Source organism: Eleutherodactylus coqui, chromosome 2 (assembly GCF_035609145.1).
Source record: "Eleutherodactylus coqui strain aEleCoq1 chromosome 2, aEleCoq1.hap1, whole genome shotgun sequence".
NCBI lineage: Eukaryota > Metazoa > Chordata > Amphibia > Anura > Eleutherodactylidae > Eleutherodactylus > Eleutherodactylus coqui.
Window position 1 is genome coordinate 26,783,835 of NC_089838.1, and position 25,704 is coordinate 26,809,538.

The following is a 25,704-nucleotide window of genomic DNA, read 5'->3' on the forward strand; positions in this document are numbered from 1 at the left end:
ATATTTAGTTTATAAGCTTCGTCCCGGGCCTGCATTTATGTTATAAGCTTAGTTCTGGTATTGAATCTACGTACTAAGTTTGGTTCTGCTGCTGTATTTATATTATAAGCTTAGTTCTGGTGCTGTATTTATATTATAAGCTTAGTTCTGGTGCTGTATTTATATTATAAGCTTCTGTTTAGATTTTGTATTATAAATATGGGAAAAGGGGTGGGGGTTTAAAACTTTTAATATCTTTTATTTTTTTTAGAATTAATCAGACTTCTTAAACTCATTTTTAATTTTTTTTTAGTCATCATAGGGGACTTGAACTTGGAATAGATTGATCGCTTAAAGAGCGATAGTAAAACCATAATTGCATTCTGAAAGGCAGCCCATCAAACCACGCCACAGAGATGGCTTGATAGACAATCAGCACTTTGCCCCAGGCTGCCATGGCAACTGAACGGCACCTTGCAATCCCATAGTGGGGGCCTGTCCGGAACCCCCGAACACTGCCGATTGCAATTGTTGCCGGTGGGTGTTCATGCAATATGGTGCCAACTGTTTCTTACAGTGAAGTGGGATCGAGACCCAATCCCGCTCCATACAAACCCCGAACCTTCATGACGTAAGTGTACATCCTGTAAAATAAGGGGTTAAATATAGAAGCAGCCATGATGTACTCTACTTACTCTTCTAAAAATCTGTTAGCCCCCACGGCGTCTATCAGGTTGTAGAACTGGGTGTTCACATCCTCCTCTTGGACATCCTGCGTGCTCTCTTCCCATTTTGTCTGATACATGCTCTCGAATTCCAGCTGAGCAGAAAGTTCCTGGTGGGACGTCTCCTTCGTCTCTGTTTCTTCTCCATGTAAAAAGTGACCTGAAATATTTCAGAAAGTTGAACTTTGATTGGAGTGCAATTCACATGGGCAATGATGATGGTGCCTAGTGCAGCGGCAGCGGTCCAGGACCAAACTGGTTCTACAGCTTGGAATGACACCATCAGGGCTCCCACCCACTAGCGTTTTTTCTCCACTGCGCTGCGAGAGGAAGTGAATACTCTCGCAGAGCGGTGCGAGAAAATCGCTGCGATATCGCTGCGACAGTCTTTTCAATGGGGCCAGTGGCAGCAGCGCTAGCCCCATTGAAAAGATATGGAGAATGCCACTGACTTCTGCCACAGCTGTGACAGCTGTGGCAGAAGTCAGCGGCATGCTATCCCACTGCTTTCAATGGGATCGGCACTGCTGCCGATCCCATTGAAAGCAGTGGTTCCTGACAAGCCCTGCAGAATGATTATCGGAGAAGGACTTGAAATATAAGCCCTTCCCCGATAATCATAAAAAAGTGGTTAAAAAAAATAAAAAAGTTACTCATCTCTCCTGCTGTCAGCCGTGTCCTCCGGCTGGCTCCCCGACACTGCTACTGAGCTCTTTCAGCAGACGGAGATTTAAAAATCCCCGCCTCCTGAAAGGGCTGTGCGGATTGGCTGAGGGCTCAGCCAATAGCAGCTAGTGCTTAGCTATTGGCTGAGTGCTCAGTCAATGGCAGATAGCTCTTAGCTATTCATTCATGAATAGCAATATCTTAGCAATGGGATAGCATGCCGCTGACTTCTGCCACAGCTGTGACAGCTGGGGATGAAGGAAACTCCTGCCACAGCTGTGGCAGAAGTCCGCGGCATTCTCCATATCTCTTCAATGGGGCTAGCGCTGCTGCCGCTGGCCCCATTGAAAAGACTGGCGATGTCGCAGCAATTTTGGGATATCTGCCTGCGTTTTTCTCGCACTGCGATGCGAGACTTTAACTTTAGAATCGCCTCGCAGTGGATGAAAAAAACGCCACTGGCTGGGAGCCCTCATAGTGACTTACTGCATCTACCACTTGGGGGAGCTCATTCCATATACTGTAGACTTATACAATTCACATTGATTCTAGACCAGCTATTTAAATATTTTATTCAGTTCCCTCCTGGTGATTATATCATTTACGCATCAGAATTAGACATTAGTGTTGATAATGGTGCAGTTTGACCAAACCAGGAGTACCAAACTAAACTGTTTATATTTTAACATTGTAAGTAGAGATGAGCGAGTATACTCGCTAAGGCACATTACTCGAGCGAGTAGTGCCTTAGCCGAGTATCTCCCCGCTCGTCTGTAAAGATTCGGGGGCCGGGGAGCGGCGGGGGAGAGCGGGGAGGAACGGAGGGGAGATCTCTCTCCCCCCCCCCCCCCCTGCTCCCCCCCGCCCCCCGCCGCAACTCACCTGTCACCCGCGCCGGCCCCCCAATCTTTAGAGACGAGCGGAGAGATACTCGGCTAAGGCACTACTCGCTCGAGTAATGTGCCTTAGCGAGTGTACTCGCTCATCTCTAATTGTGAGTATGTAGAAAGGTATCGCTGAGAGTCAGAAAACTGCCACATTTTACACGGTGATTCAGGCAGGTGCTGTTTGTGCAGTCATACACCATGACCATAAAATGATGACTATACCATATCATATAGCTAGCACATATTTTAGGATTGCGGTGGGTAATGTGCCTTGCATGCAGGACATTTTTATATTTAATTTACCATTGGGTGAGACGCCTGACTGAAACCTCCTAACTGTCTAAAAACAAAATCTAGAGCAATACGCTAAATAGAAGACAAAGGAGGGAGGCGCTACTGCAGGTTCTCTCTCTGTGTCTCTGAGACTGCAGGGGAGGCGGGACTAGATATGGGGTAACACCTGATTGGCTCATAGAGCTTGGGACAGCAAAGACCATGGCCATCCTTAGCTATGTGCAACCCATGTGGTCAAACATTGCAGCATGCACCACTTGTACAAGGGGCACACGGTGGATGTAGGCTGAAGGCAATTGCCCCCTTAGGTCCACCTGGCCAGTTATGTTTTTCCACAGTGTGGCAGTGTCTTATAGAGCTACATGGATTATCCTCCTACTGGTTCTCTCTCTTTCCCTCTGATGTACTGAGGCGCAGGGGGTCAACCCATCAACGCTCTGACAATACAATCCCTTAGTTTAGTTATGCTACTACAGTGTTTCCTCAAAAATAAGACCCTGTCTTATTAATTTTGGACACAAAAGAGACGCTAGGTATTATTTTGGGGAAATGTCTTATTATACTTACCTAGCAAGCTCAGTCCAGGTCCCTCCTGCTGCTCTCTAGAGCTCCGACGTGCTTCTTGTAGTCTTCAGCTGCCCGCAGCAGATTACTTCCTGGTTACGGGATTCATAAATCCTGCCTCCAGAAAGCATTGGCTCTGATTGAGCAGCGCTCAACAACCAATCAATGCAGCGCTCGATGAACCAATGCGATGGCTGTGATTGGTTCATCGAGAGCTGCATTGATTGGCTGAGCAGCAGTCGAGAACCAATCGGTGCCATTGCTTGCTGGAGGTGGATTTATGAATCCCATAATCAGGAAGTGATCTGTGGGCACCCGAGGACTGCAAGAAGTGCGTCAGAGCTCAGGAGAGCAGAGCAAGGGATGTGGACCGAGCCTGTGAGGTAATGTATTCCTTCTTTCTTTATGTAATGCAGCTAGGGCTTATTTTCGGGTAGGTCTTATTTTCAGGGAATCGGGTTATATTTAATTTATAAGCTTGGTTCCGGGCCTGCATTTATGTTATAAGCTTAGTTCTGGTATTGAATCTATGTACTAAGTTTGGTTCTGCTGCTGTATGTATGTTATAAGCTTGGTTCAGGTACTGTATTTATATTATAAGCTTGGTTCTGGTGCTGTATGTATGTTATAAACTTGGTTCAGGTACTGTATTTATATTATAAGCTTGGTTCTGGTGCTGTATGTATGTTATAAGCTTGGTTCAGGTGCTGTATTTATGTATTTTCAAAGACATGCAGCGTTGTTCCAAGCAACACTGGTTAAACCTATTTCTGTCTCCTGTACATTTAGTACATACAGTATCTACAGTTGCTTATGGAGGAATCTCCAATCTTATAGGAAGTTAAAGGGGTTGTCCCGCGCCGAAACGGGTTTTTTTTTTCAATAGCCCCCCCCCGTTCGGCGCGAGACAAACCCGATGCAGGGGTTTAAAAAAAACAAAAAACGGATAGTACTTACCCGAATCCCCGCGCTCCGGTGACTTCTTACTTACCTTGCGAAGATGGCCGCTGGGATCTTCACCCACGGTGGACCGCAGGTCTTCTCCCATGGTGCACCGTGGGCTCTGTGCGTTCCATTGCCGATTCCAGCCTCCTGATTGGCTGGAATCGGCACATGTGACGGGACGGAGCTACGAGGAGCAGCTCTCCAGCACGAGCGGCCCCATTCAGAAGGGAGAAGACCGGACTGCGCAAGCGCGTCTAATCGGGCGATTAGACGCTGAAATTAGATGGCTCCATGGGGACGAGGATGCCAGCAACGGAACAGGTAAGTGAATAACTTCTGTATGGCTCATAATTAATGCACAATGTACATTACAAAGTGCATTAATATGGCCATACAGAAGTGCTGAACCCCACTTGCTTTCGCGGGACAACCCCTTTAAAGGGTTTTACTAATATATGCCAGCGGTTAAAGTAGTTGTGCCAAGATACACAGCCCCTTCCAGAGTGAGGGGCCTGGGGCAAACAGCTGATTGCTTCGGGTCCCGCTCTCAGCACCCCTGACAATCAGCTGAGTTTACCAGGGATTGCAGTAGGTATAACACTTTATCATTTTTAGGGCTTGCAGTAGGCAGGTCTAACACACAGTGATATCTATCTACCTATAACACAGTAGGTATAACATGCAAAAACTTCTAGAAAACACTCACTAAATCCTGTAGTGAATTCTTCTAGCGTCAGATATCCATTCCCATCTGAATCCAGAGTGTCAAATACTTTTTCCAGTTCATCAGAGCTAAGAGGTAGCTCTCCATGAAGCCTCTAGAAGAGATGACAACCGGTACAAAGAACTTCAGTAATATATCCATACATGTCATGCTTTGTGGATCCAGAGGAAGCAAAAAGTAACCATGTGATATAAACAGCGCAAACTCCAACCTGACCTCACAAGCACCAGAATAAAAGTGCCCTCTTAAAGGAGATGTCCCGCGCCGAAACGGGTTTTTTTTTTTTTTTTTAAACCCCCCCCCCGTTCGGCGCGAGACAACCCCGATGCAGGGGTTAAAAAAACCACCCGCACAGCGCTTACCTGAATCCCGGCGGTCCGGCGTCTTCATACTCACCTGCTGAAGATGGCCGCCGGGATCCTCTGTCTTCATGGACCGCAGGGCTTCTGTGCGGTCCATTGCCGATTCCAGCCTCCTGATTGGCTGGAATCGGCACGTGACGGGGCGGAGCTACACGGAGCTACACGGAGCCCCATAGAGAAGAGGAGAAGACCCGGACTGCGCAAGCGCGGCTAATTTGGCCATCGGAGGGCGAAAATTAGTCGGCACCATGGAGACGAGGACGCCAGCAACGGAGCAGGTAAGTATAAAACTTTTTATAACTTCTGTATGGCTCATAATTAATGCACAATGTACATTACAAAGTGCATTATTATGGCCATGCAGAAGTGTATAGACCCACTTGCTGCCTCGGGACAACCCCTTTAAGTTCAGACGAATAATGATCATATTTCATAAAGCGGACGATGGTCAAAGGCTGCAGGACACAAATGGTGACACTTATCTTCCAAGAAACTAGCGATAAGATGTGTTATAAACCAATGACCTGTCTCTTGCTTCTCCTAGTAAGAACAGTCTTAGATCTATTACCCATATCAATGAATCTAATCGTGGCTAGCCTTAGCTATGTGCAACCCATGTGATTGTACAGGGCGCCGGTCACCAGCTTGTCGGGGGCACCTGGTAGATATTGGCTGGGCGTGAGATCCCCCTTGGATCTGCTCATCGAGATGATCTTTTTCTTCTGCGTGGTAGCATCTTGTGGAGGTGCATGAATCATTCTCTCCCCGACTGTGTCTCTTTCCATCTGATGTTCTGATGTACTGCTGTCAGCTAATTGGTGCCCCTGCAATACATTTGCTTAATTTGGCTATTATATTTATGTTATAAGCTTGGTTCTGGTACTGTATTTGTGTTATGAGCTTGGTTTTGGTGCTGTATTTATTCTGGTGTGGGTATGCTGCTATCTTGCTACTTTCTGCATAAGTAGAATACAGGCAGACTGTTTATCAGTGCAATATAATAATCACCTTTAGGCCTTCTGCAGACAGGCGGAAATTCCACGGTGGGATTTCCCGCAGAATTTCCACCTGTGCCCGCTGCCATAGGATTGTATTAGGTGATGTAATCCTATGCACAGAGCTGCGATTTGTCCGCGTGAAAACACGCGATATGTTCTATTTCTCTGCGGGTCTCGCAGAGGCCCATACAGAAACGTCACTAGTGACGCGCCAGCTCCACGCTGCGCATGCGCCGCCTCGGCGGCAGCCGCACATAGCAGAGAGGGGAGACGCCTGGAGTGGGTGAGCCACAGCAGTCACTGCAGGGGCACAGGTCGGATCCTGCTACGAGATACTATGGGTTCTGTCCCCATTGGGGCTCACAATATGTAAACTCACCTATTATGATGTATTTGGAGTGTGGAAGGAAACCCATCTAAACATGGTGAGAACATGCAATCTCTATGCAGGTGTTGCTCTTAGGCAGATTTGAACCCAGTGCTGTAAACACTGACCACCATGCTGCCCATATACATCATTTTTTCTTGTGACAGGGAAGAGGGGGGCACTAAAAGAATGCTATCTAATCTAAGGCCGCCACTGGATCAAAATGACCTGACTAGCGATCAAGGCACAATGAGAATTGACCGGGCTGCTGTGTAATAAGGGTGATGGCCCCTGAGGCTCTGTTTGTATCTGTTCCATAACTTTTCGTTTTTAACAAAAGCCATACTCTGTGGTCATCTTATTTCTGGAGGACCGTATCAACTGATTGTCCAAAGTGATCAAATCCTTTAATTAAAGGGTCTGATGTTTTTTCAGAACTAGTGCCACGTCTGTCCATAGGCTGTGCCTGGTATTGCAGTTCAGCTGCATTCACTTGTATAGTGACAGGCAATACCAGCTACAGCCCTTGAACGCCTCTGCCACTGTTTCTGGGAAAACAACAGACACTTTTACATAGTTCTGAACAAATCCTGTTACGGTCTGAGACCTTGCAAAAAAATAACAGTATTGGATGAACTGGAAATATTTTTATTTTTCCGCTATGGTACATTCAGAAAAACAATAAATCAATGAAAAATATGAAGTCAAACTCCATAGTACAGATAATCCTTTGGATACAATTCTTCCTGTCCTTGTAGGTATACAACAGTCAGGTGGCACGGTGGGGAATTATCCCATCACTACTCATCTGCATAGACACACTAATTATATATATATATATATATATATATACTGTATATACACACACACACGTGATATATTCCACTATTGTTAGAGAGCAATTAGATTTGTCTACTGTCTACACTAACATTGCAGTCAGATGTCTGCCTTATAATGTCTGAACCCACCCTTAACTTCAGGCATAAAGCAAAAACCTGCTTATCCAGCACTTTCTATACAGAGTCCGTCCCTGTCTATACAGACGGCTTGCTGCAGCTGTACAAAAACCAAATGCTTGTACCAAAGTCCAGTTTGTCCCTTGGTAAGGGATAAGGCATCTAATGAGACCAGCAGCTTCCAGCATCTAGCTGCACCATGCTTCTTCTCTGTCTGCATGGCTGCAGATTTTATGGACTGGGTTAATTACCCAGCCTCTACACCTGGGGAGCTTGCCTCCCCCTAATAAGACCTGGAGTGGAGGGGGTGGAATGGACAGCCCCACTGCCAAGCCTGCCCTCCATTCCAAAAGAACCCAGGCCCAAACATGTTTTACACAAACATCTCCAACAACTAACTTTGCTGGAGATCACATCACCCCTGTTTTTTCCCGTGTCTCACGTAGTGAGACACAAACTCCCTTCACGCCCACTGGGCGAAACATCTGGTTCGAGGAGGAACATATCGACCATCCATTATTATCCCCTTCAGTGTCTCACAATATATACACATTAAGGCCTCCTTTACACAGGCGACACCGCATTGCTGCAAGAAAATCGCAGCAATATCGCATCGCTGCACCGTACGATATTGCAGCGATTTTCTTGCAGCAATACCGCGATTTTGTAGCGCTACAAAGTCGCATGTGATGCTACAAAATCACGCGACTTTGTAGCATCTGCTACTGTCAAAGTTGCATCGCATCGCATGCAAACCGCGTTTTCGTGCGATGCGATGCAACAGAGAGGAAGGCTCCATAGAGAAACATGGGCTACAAAACCTCGCGTGTCGCGGGCATATTGCCGGACCTGCGAGGTTTGTGTGTCGTTTTGTAGCATGCTACTAAACATCTCATGTGTGAAGGAACCCATAGGAAACCATGGGCTTCACATACATGCGATTTGTAGCATTGTAGCAACACTACAAAATCGCGCGACTTTGTCGCCCGTGTGAAGGAGGCCTTATAGAAGCGAAAGCCCTTAGGCCTCCTTCACACGGGCGACAAAGTCTCCCGCGCTGTCAGCCTGGCCGCATCTTCTCCCCAGGTCCCAGCACTGATCTTCTTCTCTTTTGGCCGGGGATTCAAAAATCCCCGCCTCCTGGAAGCACTGGCTGTGATTGGCTGACACTTAGCCAATCACAGCAAGTGCTCGATGAATGCAATCACAGCCATTCTTCGAGCACTGGCTGTGATTGGATAAGAAGATGAAGAAGAAGATCAGTGCCGGACCTGGGAAGAAGATGCAGCGGCACCCCAGACAGCGCGGAAGAGGTGATGTATACTTTTTCCCCCCTCCTTTAGTTACAGCTTATTTTCAGGGTAGGGCTTATATTTCAAGCCCCCCCCCCCTCACCCCCCCCAAAAATCCTCGCACGTGATGCTACAAAGTCGTGCGATTTTGTAGCGTCACATGCGACTTTGTAGCGCTACAAAATCGCGGTATTGCTGCGAGAAAATCACAGCGATATCGCTTGGTGCAGCGATGCGATATCGCTGCGATTTTCTCGCAGCGATGCAGTGTCACCCGTGTGAAGGAGGCCTTACTCACTGACTTGCCACTAATTCTCTAACTTGAAATTTCACACGAACGTTCATTACATTGTAAATAGGAAAAAGTAAAGGTGTTGCAACTTGATTATTCAATTCTAAGCACAAAAGTAAGTGACCCCCTATGTAATGTAACTAATAACATACATCTGGACTGCACAAACGTAAAATTTGGCACAACCATTCTTCATGAATAGGAAAAGTAAAGGGGTCACAACTTGATTATTCTATCCTAAGTGCAAAAGTAAGTGTGTATATACTGAGGAGAATATAACTGACCTCTGTGTGTATATACTGAGCAGAATCTACCTCACCTCTATCTCTATATACTGAGGAGAATATAACGGGACCTCTGTGTGTATATACTGAGCAGAATCTACCTCACCTCTATGTCTATATACTGAGGAGAATATAATTGACCTCTGTGTGTATGTAGTGAGGAGAATCTACCTCACCTCTATGTGTATATACTGAAGAGAATCTACCTCACCTCTATGTGTATATACTGAGGAGAATCTACCTCACCTCTATGTGTATATACTGAAGAGAATCTACCTCACCTCTATGTGTATATACTGAGGAGAATATAACTGACCTCTGTGCGTATATACTGAGAATATAACTGGCCTCTATGTGTATATACTGAGAATATAACTGACCTCTATGTGTATATACTGAGGAGAATCTACCTCACCTCTATGTGTATATACTGAGGAGAATATAACGCTTTTCTATATGTATATACTGAGCAGAATCTACCTCACCTCTATGTCTATATACTGAGAATATAATTGACCTCTGTGTGTATATACTGAAGAGAATCTACCTCACCTCTATGTGTATATACTGAAGAGAATCTACCTCACCTCTATGTATATATACTGAGGAGAATATAACTGACCTCTGTGTGTATATACTGAGAATATAACTGGCCTCTATGTGTATATACTGAGAATATAACTGACCTCTATGTGTATATACTGAGGAGAATCTACCTTACCTCTATGTGTATATACTGAACAGAATCTACCTCCCCTTTGTATATATATATATATATATATATACATATATATATATATATATATATATATATATATATATATATATATATATACTGAGGAGAATCTACCTCACCTCTATGTGTCTATACTGAGGAGAATCTACCTCACCTTTATGTGTATATACTGAGCAGAATCTACATCACCTCTTTGTGTATATACTGAAGAGAATCTACCTCACCTCTATGTGTCTATACTGAGGAGAATATAACTGACCTCTGTGTGTATATACTGAGAATATAACTGGCCTCTATGTGTATATACTGAGAATATAACTGACCTCTATGTGTATATACTGAACAGAATCTACCTCCCCTTTGTATATATATATATATTTACTGAGGAGAATCTACCTCACCTCTATGTGTCTATACTGAGGAGAATCTACCTCACCTCTATGTGTATATACTGAGCAGAATCTACCTCACCTCTTTGTGTATATACTGAAGAGAATCTACCTCACCTCTATGTGTATATATCGAGGAGAATCTAACTGACCTCTGTGTGCATATAGTGAAAGGCTGTAAAGTACATAAAGATGCGGCCATGGACTGAAGTGATGAAGCAAGCCTTTAAGGCCAAGAAGGGGCTGCAACCTCCAGTCTGGGGGTAAATTTGAATAAAAAGGGTATTACCCTTACGGGTAAAAAATGAGAATAGTGGGAGGGGTGGCACATTTTGCAGAGGGACATCGGTACATGCATCCTGAGGGGAATCTAACGTTCCTCTATGTGTATCCATATTTTATTCCTAAGTTTCTCTAAAGTAACCACGACTTCTTAAAACTTTCTGTAACAAGTAAATACTTCTATTAAATTACCTCAGGCAAAGTCGGATATATAATATAGTTATTTATATATATATAAATGCGAAAGCCCTCACTCAATGACTCAGTGACTGACTGACTTGTAGTCTGAATAAAACAACAGAAAGATAGGGCAAGTCCTTCCTTTTCTCACCCGTACTATTAGGGGTGGGAATACTGCTAATAAAAATGAAACCATTGAAATCAATGGTTTTGTTTCATCCCGTTATGTGGCCATGATTATGCACAAATAAGTTCGCCGGTACAGAACGTATTTTCGCATGAATGAAGTTAGGAGATGGCAAGAAACAAGTTGATACGTACGTAACAGCAGATAGTTTATTTTTGCCATCAAAATGCCAGTTCACACACTCACATGTAACTCCCTACCCGTGAAACAGAATGGCAATTAAATGCCAAATTAGGGCTGTCTGTCTTCTTTTCCCTCTGTTGTACGCAGGGTAACTCCCTCTCCCTCCCTTTTTTTAAGTTGCCATAGACTTCTGTGGTAGCTTTCTGCATAACACGGACAAAGATGGAACAGGTCCTATCTATTCTCGTACAAATATTTTGCATGGCGACAGCACGTTCATCTGAATGAATCTATTGAAATCCATGCCTTCACTTTGTCACGTTATATGGTGAGATTTTCACATGCGGAAATGCCTCCGCAAATACGTTTCTCTGAAATTGCCCTCATGGGTATATACTGAGGAGAATCTACATCATATCCGCATATATAAAGTATATATGTGAGAATGTGAAAGCTCTCACTGACTGACTCGCCACTAATTCTCTAACTTTCTGGTGTTGTACAAACATGAAATTTGGCAAGACCATTCTTTAGGTCCTAAAAAGGAAAAGTAAAGGAGTCACAACTCGATCATTTAATGCTAAGCGCAAAAGTAAGTGCACGCCTATGTAACTTCCCAGCGTCGTAAAAGCGTGAAATTTGGCGCAAGCATTCTTTAGGTCCTAAGTGAGGAGAGTAGAAGGGGTGGCACATTCTGCAGAGGGACACCGGTACATGCAGCCTGAGGAGAATCTAACCCTCATCTATGTGTATACATATTTTATTCCTCAGTTCCTCTGAAGTAACCATGACTTCATAAAATTTTCTGTACGAACAACATGTAAATACCTGTATCAAAATGAACTTGGGCAAAGCTGGGTATATCAGCTAGTAATATATATAGGGAAAGTCCTATATTTTTTCGCACTGTACTATTAACGGGCGAAAATACCGCTAGTGAAAACAAAACAATTAAAACCAATTGTGTCATTTCATCTCATTATGCGGCCATGGTTATCACAGCTGCATAACAGAACTAAAACACTTCCATGTGAAGAGCCCCTTATGTGTATATACTGAGGAGAATCTACCTCATATCTGTATATATACAGTATATATAATTGCGAAAGCCCTCACAGATTTTTCACTCACTGAATGACTCATCAATCAGGGCTTCTTTGTAGCAACCCGGGCAAAGTCGGATTTGTCAGCTAGTCTATATATATATATATATATATATATATATATATATATATATATATATATTCATATTAAGGCAGACCCTTTGACCACAATGTGAGAGTAGACAGTAGACAACTCTAATTGCTTGTTAACAATAGTTGATGTCTAATTGTATCACACCTGTACTGCTATAGAAAAAGAGATTATAGAGTTCAAGATCGAAATCAGACTTGTTACATCAACTCCGTTATAGCCAGCAGTATCGGAATAGTCACAGGTTGTTACACAGTCTGGTGTGACAATAAACACTATACAATACAGTCAGTACCTTCCGCTACTTTCTCCTCCAAGCTATGAGATATTGTTAACTGGTATCTTTATTATATCCGTGTGTATCACAGCAAGATTTCTTACTGTCGCAAGAATCTTTGCAAAAATAGACTGAAATGGTCCTTGAGTCGGTGAGGATCCTTTACCCAGAATACAATGTTTACTTTAAACTTCTAGTGAATACAATCTATTCACATATATATGTCTATTATAGTTTTCTTACATCTATCATGTTAGACATCTTGTACTTCGAGTACTGCATCTAGCAAAAAGAAGGAAAAAAAGAGAAGGAAAGGGGAAAAAAGACAGAGAAGGAAAGGGAAAAAAAGAAAGAAAAGGAAAGGGAAAAAAAAGAAAGAGAAGGAAAGAGAAAAAAGGAAAGAGAAGGAAAGGGGAAAAAAGAAAGAGAAGGAAAGGGGGAAAAAGAAAGAGAAGGAAAGGGGAAAAAAGAAAGAGAAGGAAAGGGGGAAAAAAGAAAGAGAAGGAAAGGGGGAAAAAGAAAGAGAAGGAAAGGGTAAAAAAAGAAAGAGAAGGAAAGGGGGAAAAAAGAAAGAGAAGGAAAGGGGGAAAAAAGAAAGAGAAGGAAAGGGGAAAAAAAGAAAGAGAAGGAAAGGGGGAAAAAAGAAAGAGAAGGAAAGGGGGAAAAAAGAAAGAGAAGGAAAGGGGGAAAAAAGAAAGAGAAGGAAAGGGGGAAAAAAGAAAGAGAAGGAAAGGGAAAAAAAGAAAGAAAGCTTTATAAGAGAAGAAGAAAGCGGGAAAGAAAGAAAGAAAGAAAGAAAGAGGGAAAGAAAGAAAGCTTTATAAGAGAAATAAGAAAGAGGGAAAGAAAGAAAGAAATAGGGAAAGAAAGAAAGAAAAAGCTTTATAAGAGAAGAAAGAAAGAGATAGAAGGAAAGAAAGAAAGAAAGAAAAATGAATGAATGATACAGATTATTATAAATCTATGAAAGAAAGAAAGAAAGAAAGAAAGAAAGAGAAAGAAAAGAAAATAGGAAGAAAGATAAGCAGAAAGAAAGAAAGAAAAAAAGAGATAGATAATAGTGTTGGAAAACTTTTTTCTAACTTTTTGCTTCCATAATAAATTTAATTAAAACTTTAACCAAACAGCTTTCCTTGAATCCACATATTGAACATCCAGCCTCTTGTCTCCTCATGTTCTTACCTGCATATCATGGCGTGTAATGAATCCTTTATCCTCAATATCACAGATCTGGAAAAACTCATGTGCTTTCCCCAGCATTGTATGCGGCCCTGGCTCTTGCCCCCTCGTCCATTTCAGTTCCTCTTTTGAGTCCTCTGTTCCAGATGACCCATTCGATTGTAGTGTTGAAGAATTTTCTAAAGCGGCCATTGCACCGTCTACTTCTTCTTGTGAAAGCCTGAAACTCTGGTCAAGAACCTAGATTTTAAAAGGTAGAAAAAAAAAACAAATCTGAAAGTGCATTAGAGTCTCGCAGTGATGCTTCTCATCATCTCTTAGCAACCGTCTCTTTAATTAACCACGAAAGCCAGGAAAAAAAGAAAAAGGGCTTTTTGAAAATCCCAGCCTCGTTCTGTTTCTTTAATAAACTGGACTGGAACACTCAACATCCAAAGGCAGAAGAATATTAGAATAAATGTTCCCTTCTACAGCGAATACATAGGTGGTCAGGTGATACAAAGTGTTGCAGTCTTCAAGCCTATAATTCAAGTCATTGTCTAACACCATAGACAATCCCCTATAGCTCAATGGACTTATTAGTTACACTGATACATCCTCAACCTCTACATTAGAGGTGTTAATTGAAGCTCATGCAGCACAATGCAAAATCTGTACCAGTCTCGCCCACCTACTTGGTGCAAAACATACAAATTCTCAATTTTTTTTAACCTTGCTGACCACATACTATATTTAAAGTATGGGTTGTTCCGCACTTGCGAATACCCAGTCTGTTAGAGGTGTGTTATATACATACTTAAAAAAAAAAGTTTTTAATTTAAAGGATTTTACCTCTTTAAACCGTGGCTGCGGATTTCTACTGAGGCTATGCCAATCATTCATGAATTGTACCTTGTGCACTAATGTTTCTCTCGAATCTTTGAGTTTTAGACATATTAAAAGTAATTACCAGAGATCAGGTCAGTTCAGAGATCTTAGCGTTTATGTCTGAAGTGTTACTGTACTGCATTTTTATCTATTTTTATTCATCTCTATGTTATAGTACACCACAGTGAGATGAGCGGGGTTTATATTGAAAGCAGTCACTTAAGGACTTTCTAATACAGCGCTGTTCAACCTTTTGGTGTCTCTGGACCATATTGGAAGAAGAGGAGTTGTCTTGGAGGAGGAGACACAAATTCGATATTAGAAAAAACTTTCTGACAGTGAGAGTGATCAATGAGTGGAACAGGTTGCCACGGGAGGTGGTGAGTTCTCGTTCAATGGAAGTGTTCAAACAAAGGCTGGACAAATATCTGTCTGGGATGTTTTAGTGAATCCGGTTGGACCCGATGACCCTGGAGGTCCCTTCCAACTCTACCATTCTATGATTCCATGATTGGGCCACACGTTAAATAACTAAATGCATCAGGATTCTGCAAGTGGATTTTGCCCATTGACCAGGCTAAACCGGTGTGCAGATCCACGCCAAAAAGCGTGGCAGAAAGCCACGCATTTTACAGCAGCTTTTAGAGGCAGAATTCGCACATGTGAAAATTCTGCCAGGTGAATGTACCCTTAGGGTTCAAATAACTAATTAATACCCACCTGAGACACAGCAGCAGCACTGAACTGAAGACTTAGAAATTAATGCAACTGGGGTGGCTGACCTGACTAGTCTACGAACTACTGTCTGTACTGGGCCACTCATTACCTTACACTCACTCACAGTACGGCTGCCAGGCACTGGGCGCTGGGCTAGCTGAACCCCATAGGAAAGCTTAGAAAACATTTAGCATTTTAAAAAGATGGCAGTTTAAACAAAAATAGTATAAAGGAGTGAATTATACTTTTTGCATCCAGTCGTAGCTTTTCCGAGAGTAAAAATTCCTTTAAGGGGTTAAACCAGAATTTCGAGTTATTCCCAATCCACAGTATAAGGCATAAATTGGTGATCGGTGGTGGTCGCATTGCTAAGACCACCGCTGATCTCAGGAACGGAGGACCCTTGTCCCCCTTCCTGCTTACTGTGGTGTTACTGCACTCTCTGCAGTGGGGAGGAGACTGAATAAAGCAACGGTCATGAAAATGTACCAGTGCTCCATTCACTTTCAATGGGACTGCCGAAATACCGAAGAGGTATCTGCCTGGGTATTTCCATCATCCCCATTTAAATTATTGGAGCACTGACTGTGCATGTGCAGCCAGTGCACCATTCAGAGTGACGTCAGTGTGGGGAGATAAGCATCCCCCACAGTGAGGAGACAACTGAGTCCCGTTCTCGAGATTGGTGGTGAGATACCCACCGATCAGCCATTTATCCCCCCTGTGGATAACTTGAAATTCTAGTGCAACCCCTTTAAATGAGTGTTCCCATCTCTGCCAAACATGCCTGAGATGGGAACACCGCTGATTACAAGGAGATTGGGTGGACAGATACAGCCATGCTTCAATGATCTATAGAACAATGTTTCCATAACTTCCATAGAAGTCAAAGGAAGCTATGCAAACAATGTAGCACAGCGAACTGTGATGTATCTGCAGGGCCTGAGTTATAGAGGCAGCGTAGCCTACTTTGCTACAATGTTTGTGCAACTTCTACCAACTTCTATGGGAGCTATAGAAAGAGTCTAGCACAGGGTGCTCAGCTGTTTCTGCCCTCCCGATCACTCCGAACCACCGCAATCTGAGTGTTCAGGAGCTGTGGCTGCCCTAACTCAAGGGAGGTGCGGGTCCCAGAGGTGGGACCTACATCTATCAGATCTTTATGGCATATCCTGTGTCTGAGATGCGAATGCCCCTTTAAGACCTCCTGGTACTTAGTGGTTGGAAGTTGTGAGCAGCTGTGTATTTTTACTGCAGCAGCCACTGCAGGAGAAGTATGGTAATACATGGCCCCAGTTCAAATAAAGTACAGTAGTACTGTATATGGTGCAAATAAGCAAAAAGGGGAGAAAGAACAAATCTATTTATGCTATTTACATTTATTAAAACAAATTCTTTTTTGTCAATCAGTGATCAACTGTGATGGCTGAGGGTAGCTGTGAGCTGTTGTGCATTTCACCTGCAGTGGCCACTGCAGGAAATGTGTGGTATTACATGACCCCTATACAAATGAATATATTTCCATATAACACAATCCTCCAGAGCTTGAACCACTATTTGTTCCTCCACTCTAACTTATAGGGGGGACCCATTTTTTAACTTCTCTAATATTATGCCCATATACCCTAATAGGTGACATGGACAAGCGGTTGCCCAAAAGTGGCCAATGCAGGAAAAATGTGGTATTACATAGACATCATTCATATTAGTGGGTGACCATGTAATACATTGTCATGCTTAGACCTCCAGATTGGGAGCCAGTCTTTGCATCATTTTTCTACTCCTCTGGCTAATAGAGGGGAAATCTAGCAGACAAGCTCTATTTGATGACCCTCATGTACTATAATAGATCATATGCTCCTATAGTGACCATTGCCGGAGAAATGCAGTATTGCATGAATCCCATTCAAAGAAATGGGTGACCGTGTAATACATCATTGTGCGGAGTCTTCCAAAGCAGAAACAGAACCTTGCAGCGACTCTTGTTTGTGGCAGGAAACCCCTTTCTATAATGTCCACTTATCAATGGGTCATGTGGACAAGGATTTCCAACATAGTTAGAACCCAATTAAAATGAGATTTGGATACATTCAGGATTTAAGGATATTTAATACATATTTTGGTAAATCCCTCTCTACAAACCCTTTTTGTTTTTATGTCAGTTTTTCTTAGTTAAAGGAGTTGTCCGAGTTAAGGAAGCCCCTGTCACTACATCCCCCATGCGAACAAGTAACAAATTAGCACTCACCTTTCCCCACTTCCCTACTCATCCCTTGTCGGGGGTTCCAGTATCCCTGTGACATCACTTTACAGGCTGCAGTCAGCCTGAGCCCGTCTACAAACAAGCTGCAACAGCCAATGACAGCACTCAGTTATCATGGCAGAGCGCTGTCATTGGCTGCTACAGCAGGTTTACGGGACATCACAGCAGCCTATAAACAAAAACAGCGGAGGCTGGAACCAACGGCAGGGAATGAGCGGGGAACAGAAAGAGGTGAATAGCCGCCGATTTGTTATTATAACGCATGGGGGACCTGGTGACCGGGATTTCCTTACCTTGGACAACCCCTTCAACGCCTTAACACCACAGGACGTAAATGTACTTAACGCAACAGGACGTACACTTACGTCCTGTGGATAGCACGATATCAGAAGAGATCCCGCCTATCCGGCAGCGGGAGCCGTCTGTCACTGATAGCCCGCCTCATTCTGCAACAGCGGGGGTGCATCGGGCCAGTGACCCCCGCTGTAAACCCCTTCCCTGCCGCGATCCATGTAGATTGCGGCATGTAAAGGGTTCACAGAGGGAGAACGCTCCCTTTGTGACATCATCAGACTCTCGCGACAGGTTGCCATTGCAACAGGACGCCAGGTACAGGCGTCCTGCATCTACAGTGCCTATGATCGCTCTAACAAGCGATAAGGCATTGCAGGACATTGTGCTTTTTCCCATATTAGCATAATTTTTTTTATTTTTTAATTAAAATCCCACTTATTTGGTATTGTTGTATCCATAATGATGCGTAGAATAAATTGAACACGCTTTTTATCCTGCATGGCAAAAAGCGTGAAAAAAACCCCTAAAAAAACGGAGGCAAAATGCCTATTTTTTCATTTTGCCTCCCGAAAAATGCAATAAAAGTGATCAAAAAAGTCGTATGTACCCCCAAAACGGTATGAATAAAAACTACAGATTGTCTCGCAAAAAATAAGCCCCCACAGAGCTCCGTCCATGGAAAAATAAAAAGTTATAGGACTTTGAATGCAGCGATTTAGAAAATAAATAATAAGTTCCAAAAAAGGGGTTTTATTGCAGAAAAGAGGAAAAACCTAAAAAGAAGATGAAAACTTTGGTATCGTTGTAACAGTACCAACCCGCAGAAAAAATGTATTGTGTCATTTATGCTGCATGATTAACGCTGTAAGAAAAAAAGAATCTATTGCAGAACTAATGCGTTTTCTCTCCCTGCTGTCGTAAAAAAATGTATAAAAGTTTTACAATATAGTCTATGCACCCAATAAAATGGCATCAATAAAAACTACAGTTCGCCACGCAAAAAACAAGCCACGTCAACGGAAAAATAAAAAACTTATGGCGTTTGAAAAATGCAGATAAAAATCCGGCAAAAATCGTTGCGTTCTTATGCCCAAAATAGGCCGTGTCCTTAAGGAGTTAAGCTTTTTCCCCCCATTTGCATGCACCATAATTAGAGATGAGCGAACGTACTTGTCCGAGCTTGATACTCGTTCGAGTATTAGCGTGTCCGAGATGCTCGTTACTCGAGACGAGTACCACGCGATGTTCGAGTTACTTTCACTTTCATCTCTGAGACGTTAGCGCGCTTTTCTGGCCAATAGAAAGACAGGGAAGGCATTACAACTTCCCCCTGTGACGTTCAAGCCCTATACCACCCCCCTGCAGTGAGTGGCTGGGGAGATCAGGTGTCACCCGAGTATATAAATCGCCACAGATGCATTCTGACAGAGATCAGGGACAGTGCTGCTGGTGCCGGAGCTGCTATAGGGAGAGTGTTAGGAGTTATTTTAGGCTTCAAGAACCCCAACGGTCCTTCTTAGGGCCACATCTAACCGTGTGCAGTAGTGTGGAGGCTGCTTTTTGCAGTGTTGCACCTTTTTTTTTTTTATATATATATCGGCCGTGCAGAGCATTGCGTCCTGCAGTAATTTTACATTGTCCAGGGCCAGTAGTGGTAAGGCAGGGACAGAAGACATATTTAGTGTATATAGGCAGTGAGCCTTTCCAAAAACATTTGGGAAAAAAAATCTATTTGGGCTGCCTGTGACCGTCCTCAGTGTACTGGGTCTCTGCTGGGGGTAGTTGTCCTAATTCATACGCAGCCAGCTAACTGTTACAGCAGGCTTGCGCAAAATTCTTTCCTGCCTCTGTGTTGCCTCTTACATCACCGCTGTATTCCTGTCCACAAGTGTACTGGGTCTCTGCTGGGGGTAGTTGTCCTAATTCATACGCAGCCAGCTAAGTGTTACAGCAGGCTTGCACAAAATTCTTTCCTGCCTCTGTGTTGCCTCTTACATCACCGCTGTATTCCTGTCCACAAGTGTACTGGGTCTCTGCTGGGGGTAGTTGTCCTAATTCATACGCAGCCAGCTAAGTGTTACAGCAGGCTTGCGCAAAATTCTTTCCTGCCTCTGTGTTGCCTCTTACATCCCCGCTGTATTCCTGTCCACAAGTGTACTGGGTCTCTGCTGGGGGTAGTTGTCCTAATTCATACGCAGCCAGCTAAGTGTTACAGCAGGCTTGCGCAAAATTCTTTCCTGCCTCTGTGTTGCCTCTTACATCACCGATGTATTCCTGTCCACAAGTGTACTGGGTCTCTGCTGGGGGTAGTTGTCCTAATTCATACGCAGCCAGCTAAGTGTTACAGCAGGCTTGCGCAAAATTCTTTCCTGTCTCGGTGTTGCCTCTTACATCACCGCTGTATTCCTGTCCACAAGTGTACTGGGTCTCTGCTGGGGGTAGTTGTCCTAATTCATACGCAGCCAGCTAAGTGTTACAGCAGGCTTGCGCAAAATTCTTTCCTGCCTCTGTGTTGCCTCTTACATCACCGCTGTATTCCTGTCCACAAGTGTACTGGGTCTCTGCTGGGGGTATTTGTCGTAATTCATACGCAGGCAGCTAAGTGTTACAGCAGGCTTGCGCAAAATTCTTTCCTGCCTCTGTGTTGCCTCTTACATCACCGCTGTATTCCTGTCCACAAGTGTACTGGGTCTCTGCTGGGGGTAGTTGTCCTAATTCATACGCAGCCAGCTAAGTGTTACAGCAGGCTTGCGCAAAATTCTTTCCTGCCTCTGCTGTGTGTTCCGTAAGCGAAGTCAGCCTCCAACCACAGGCCAATAAGCGGCACATTTAATTACAGCGTTCTGTTTCTGCACTACTGGTAATACAGCATGCTGAGGGGTAGGGGTAGGCCTAGAGGACGTGGACGCGGGTGAGGACGCGGAGGCCCAAGTCAGGGTGTGGGCACAGGCCGAGCCAGTGCGGTGGCCAGGGGTAGAGGCAGGGCCAGACCGAATAATCCACCAACTGCCACACCTAAGCCAAGGTGCTCTAAGGTGTGGCAGTTTTTCACAGAGACGCCTGACGACCGACGAACAGTGGTGTGCAACCTTTGTCGCGCCAAGATCAGCTGGGGAGCCACCACCACCAGCATGCGCAGGCATATGATGGCCAAGCACCCCACAAGGTGGGACGAAGGCCGTTCACCGCCTCCGGTTTGCACCACTGCCTCTCCCCCTGTGCCCCAACCTGCCACTGAGATCCAACCCCCTTCTGAGGACACAGGCACGAGTGCCTACCGGCCTGCACCCACACCCTCACCTCCGCTGTCCTCGGCCCCATCCAGCAATGTCTCTCAGCGCAGCGTCCAGACATCGCTAGCGCAACTGTTTGAGCGCAAGCGCAAGTACGCCGCCACGCACCCGCACGCTCAAGCGTTAAACGTGCACATAGCCAAATTGATCAGCCTGGAGATGCTGCCGTATAGGCTTGTGGAAACGGAGGCTTTCAAAAGCATGATGGCGGCGGCGGCCCCGCGCTACTCGGTTACCAGTCGCCACTACTTTTCCCGATGTGCCGTCCCAGCCCTGCACGACCACGTCTCCCGCAACATTGTACGCGCCCTCACCAAGACCACCGGACACGTGGACAAGCACAGGCGGGCAGGGCCACTATATCTCCCTGACGGCACATTGGGTGAATTTAGTGGAGGCTGGGACAGAGTCAGAGCCTGGGACCGCTCACGTCCTACCCACCCCCAGAATTGCGGGCCCCAGGTCGGTGCTGGTATCTGCGGCGGTGTATGCTTCCTCCACTAAATCACCCTCCTCCTCCTCCTCCAACGCAACCTATGTCTCGCAATCAAGATGTGTTAGCAGCAGCATGTCGCCAGCAGTCGGTGTCGCGCGGCGTGGCAGCACAGCGGTGGGCAAGCGTCAGCAGGCCGTGCTGAAACTACTCAGCTTAGGAGAGAAGAGGCACATGGCCCACGAACTGCTGCAGGGTCTGACAGAGCAGACCGACCGCTGGCTTTTGCCGCTGAGCCTTCAACTGGGCATGGTCGTGTGTGACAACGGCCGTAACCTGGTGGCGGCTCTGCAGCCTCACGCACGTGCCATGCCTGGCCCATGTCTTTAATTTGGTGGTTCAGCGCTTTCTGAAAAGCTACCCACACTTGTCATACCTGCTCGGAAAGGTGCGCCGGGTCAGCGCACATTTCCGCAAGTCCAAGACGGACGCTGCCACCCTGCGGACCCTGCAACATCGGTTTAATCTGCCAGTGCACCGACTGCTGTGTGACGTGCCCACACGGTGGAACTCTACGCTCCACATGATGGCCAGACTCTATGAGCAGCGTAGAGCTATAGTGGAATACCAACTCCAACATGGGCGGCGTAGTGGGAGTCAGCCTCCTCAATTCTTTACAGAAGAGTGGGCCTGGTTGGCAGCCATCTGCCAGGTCCTTGGAAACTTTGAGGAGTCTACCCAGATGGTGAGCGGGGATGCTGCAATCATTAGCGTCACCATTCCTCTGCTATGCCTCTTGAGAAGTTCCCTGCAAAGCATAAAGGCAGACTCTTTGCACTTGGAAACGGAGGCAGGGGAAGACAGTATGTCGCTGGATAGTCAGAGCACCCTCATGTCTATATCTCAGCGCGTTGAGGAGGAGGGGGAGGAGCATGAGGAGGAGGGGGAAGAGACAGCTTGGCCCACTGCTGAGGGTACCCATGCTGCTTGCCTGTCATCCTTTCAGCGTATATGGCCGGAGGAGGAGGATCCTGAAAGTGATCTTCCTAGTGAGGACAGCCATGTGTTGCGTTCAGGTACCCTGGCACACATGGCTGACTTCATGTTAGGATGCCTTTCTCGAGACCCTCGCGTTACACGCATTCTGGCCACTACGGATTACTGGGTGTACACACTGCTCGACCCACGGTATAAGGAGAACCTTTCCACTCTCATACCCGAAGAGGAAAGATATTCGAGAGTGATGCTATACCACAGGACCCTGGCGGACAAACTGATGGTAACATTCCCATCCGACTGCGCTAGTGACAGAAGGTGCAGTTCCGAGGGCCAGGTAGCAGGGGAGGCGCAGAGATCAGGCAGCATGTACAGTGCAGGCAGGGGAACATTCTCCAAGGCCTTTGCCAGCTTTATGGCTCCCCAGCAAAACTGTGTCACCGCTCCCCAGTCAAGGCTGAGTCGGCGGGAGCACTGTAAAAGGATGGTGAGGGAGTACGTAGCCGATCGCACGACCGTCCTCGGTGACGCCTCTGCCCCCTACAACTACTGGGTGTCGAAGCTGGACACGTGGCCTGAACTCGCGCTGTATGCCCTGGAGGTGCTTGCTTGTCCTGCGGCTAGCGTCTTGTCAGAGAGGGTGTTTAGTGCGGCTGGGGGAATCATCACGGATAAGCGTACCCGCCTGTCAACCGACAGAGCTGACAGGCTTACACTCATCAAGATGAACAAAGCCTGGATTTCCCCAGACTTCTCTTCTCCACCAGCGGACAGCAGCGATACCTAAGCAATACGTAGGCTGCACCCGCGGATGGAAGCATCGTTCTCTATCACCATCAAAAACGGGGACCTTTTTGCTTCATCAATCTGTGTATTCTATTCATCCTCCTCCTTCTGCTCCTCCTCCTGAAACCTCACGTAATCACGCCGAACAGGCAATTTTTCTTAGGCCCACAAGGCTCAGTCATATAATTTTTGTAAACAATTTTTATACGTTTCAATGCTCATTAAAGCGTTGAAACTTTCACCTGAACCAATTTTTATTTTAACTGGGCTGCCTCCAGGCCTAGTTACCAATTAAGCCACATTAACCAAAGCGATTAATGGGTTTCACCTGCCCTCTTGGTTGGGCATGGGCAATTTTTCTGAGGTACATTAGTACTGTTGGTACACCAATTTTTTGGGGCCCTCGCCTACAGTGTAATCCAATAATTTTTTGCCCACCTGCATTAAAGCTGACGTTACATCAGCTGTGATGGGCAATGCAATGGAATATATTTATGTACCGCCGGTGGCTTCCTGGCACCCACCCATGCTGTGGGTCCACAGGGAGTTGTAACTGCATGTGTCCACTTCTAAAGAACCCCTGTCTGACTGGGGCATGCAGTGTGGGCCGAAGCCCACCTGCATTTAATCGGACGTTACCTCAGCTGTGATGGACACTGCAATGGGATACATTTATGTACCGCCGGTGGGTTCCAGGGAGCCACCCATGCTGTGGGTGCACACGGAATTCCCATTGCGGAGTTGTGCCTGCCTGTGACTATTTATAAAAAACACGGTCTGACTGGGGCATGCAGACACCTTGACAGAATGAATAGTGTGTGGCACATAGGTTCCCCATTGCTATGCCCACGTGTGCAGCTCCTGATGGCGGTGGCACAGGATTATATTTCTCATTGCTTCTGTACAGCATTGTGGGCTATTGCCCCGCCCCTTTTAAAGAGGGTCGCTGCCTAGCCGTACCAACCCTCTGCAGTGTGTGCCTGTGGTTCCTCCTCATGGCAGACGCTCTTATAAATAGACATGAGGGTGCTGTGGCATGAGTGCAGCTGAAGGCTGCGCAGGGACACTTTGGTGTGCGCTGTGGACACTGGGTCGTGCGGGGGCGTTGGGCAGCATGTAACCCAGGAGAAGTGGCAGCAGAGTGTCATGCAGGCAGTGATTGTGCTTTGTTGGAGGTAGTGTGGTGCTTAGCTAAGGTATGCATTGCTAATGAGGGCTTTTCAGAAGTAAAAGTTGTTGGGAGGGGGGGGGGGGGGGGGCACTCTTGCCGCTATTGTGGCTTAATAGTGGGACCTGTGAACTTGAGATGCAGCCCAAGATGTAGCCCCTCGCCTGCCCTATTCGTTGCTGTGTCATTCCCATCACTTTCTTGAATTGCCCCGATTTTCACAAATGAAAACCTTAGCGAGCATCGGCGATATACAAAAATGCTCGGGTCGCCCATTGACTTCAATGGGGTTCGTTACTCGAAATGAACCCTCGAGCATCGCGATAATTTCGTCCCGAGTAACGAGCACCCGAGCATTTTGATGCTCGCTCATCTCTAACCATAATCTATTACTAATTAGGATCTCTGTCAATAACTCTTGACATCCAAAAATGTCAAGATGCATTTAATCCATCTGCAGTGTTAACACAATGTCCTAATTCAAAGAATATATATAATCAACCTCTTTTGATCTCTGGAGGAAACACAGTTTTAGGTGAGAACGTGGGATTTTTTTGTAATGTTGGGAGATAACACTTGATTTTACATACAGTATGGATAATCGTGGCTGTGCTCTAATGGAGCAGAGATGAAAGCAGGCAAGCAGCGAGTGCTGAAGACAATAAACAGCAGGTATTATCCACGGGCTTTTGGTTAACTCCACGGGGGCACGGCCATCTTTCATTTTTTCATGTTTGTTTGCTTCTCCCTGCTTTCAAAAAATATTATTTTTTTTAGTTTTCTATCAACAAAGCTGCATTAAGGGCTTGTTTTTTACAAGACAAGTCAAATGTTTAATGGTACCATTTAATGTAGCATAAAATGTTCTGGAAAACTTTTAAAAAGTTCTAAGCGAGATGAAATGGAAAAAAACCACAATTTTACCATGTTTTTTTTGGGGGGGGGGGGGGGGGGGCGGGTGGGTGTTACTTCGTGGCATACACAAAAATGACATGTTAATAGAGA

The 25,704-nt window shown here is 45.3% G+C and overlaps 1 protein-coding gene across 2 annotated transcripts in view; it reads right to left on the minus strand.

Annotated features, from left to right (window-relative positions):
- Positions 1-25,704, minus strand: part of CRACR2A (calcium release activated channel regulator 2A) — a 140,884-nt gene that overhangs the window by 75,313 nt on the left and 39,867 nt on the right. For both annotated transcript variants that reach the window (XM_066590504.1, XM_066590505.1), the window contains exons 3-5: positions 13,886-14,122; positions 4,767-4,878; positions 675-864 (exon numbers count right to left, since the gene is read on the minus strand). In XM_066590504.1, the coding sequence (XP_066446601.1) occupies positions 675-864; positions 4,767-4,878; positions 13,886-14,074 (491 nt within the window). In that variant the 5' untranslated portion in view covers positions 14,075-14,122. The remainder of the gene's footprint in view (positions 1-674; positions 865-4,766; positions 4,879-13,885; positions 14,123-25,704) is intronic.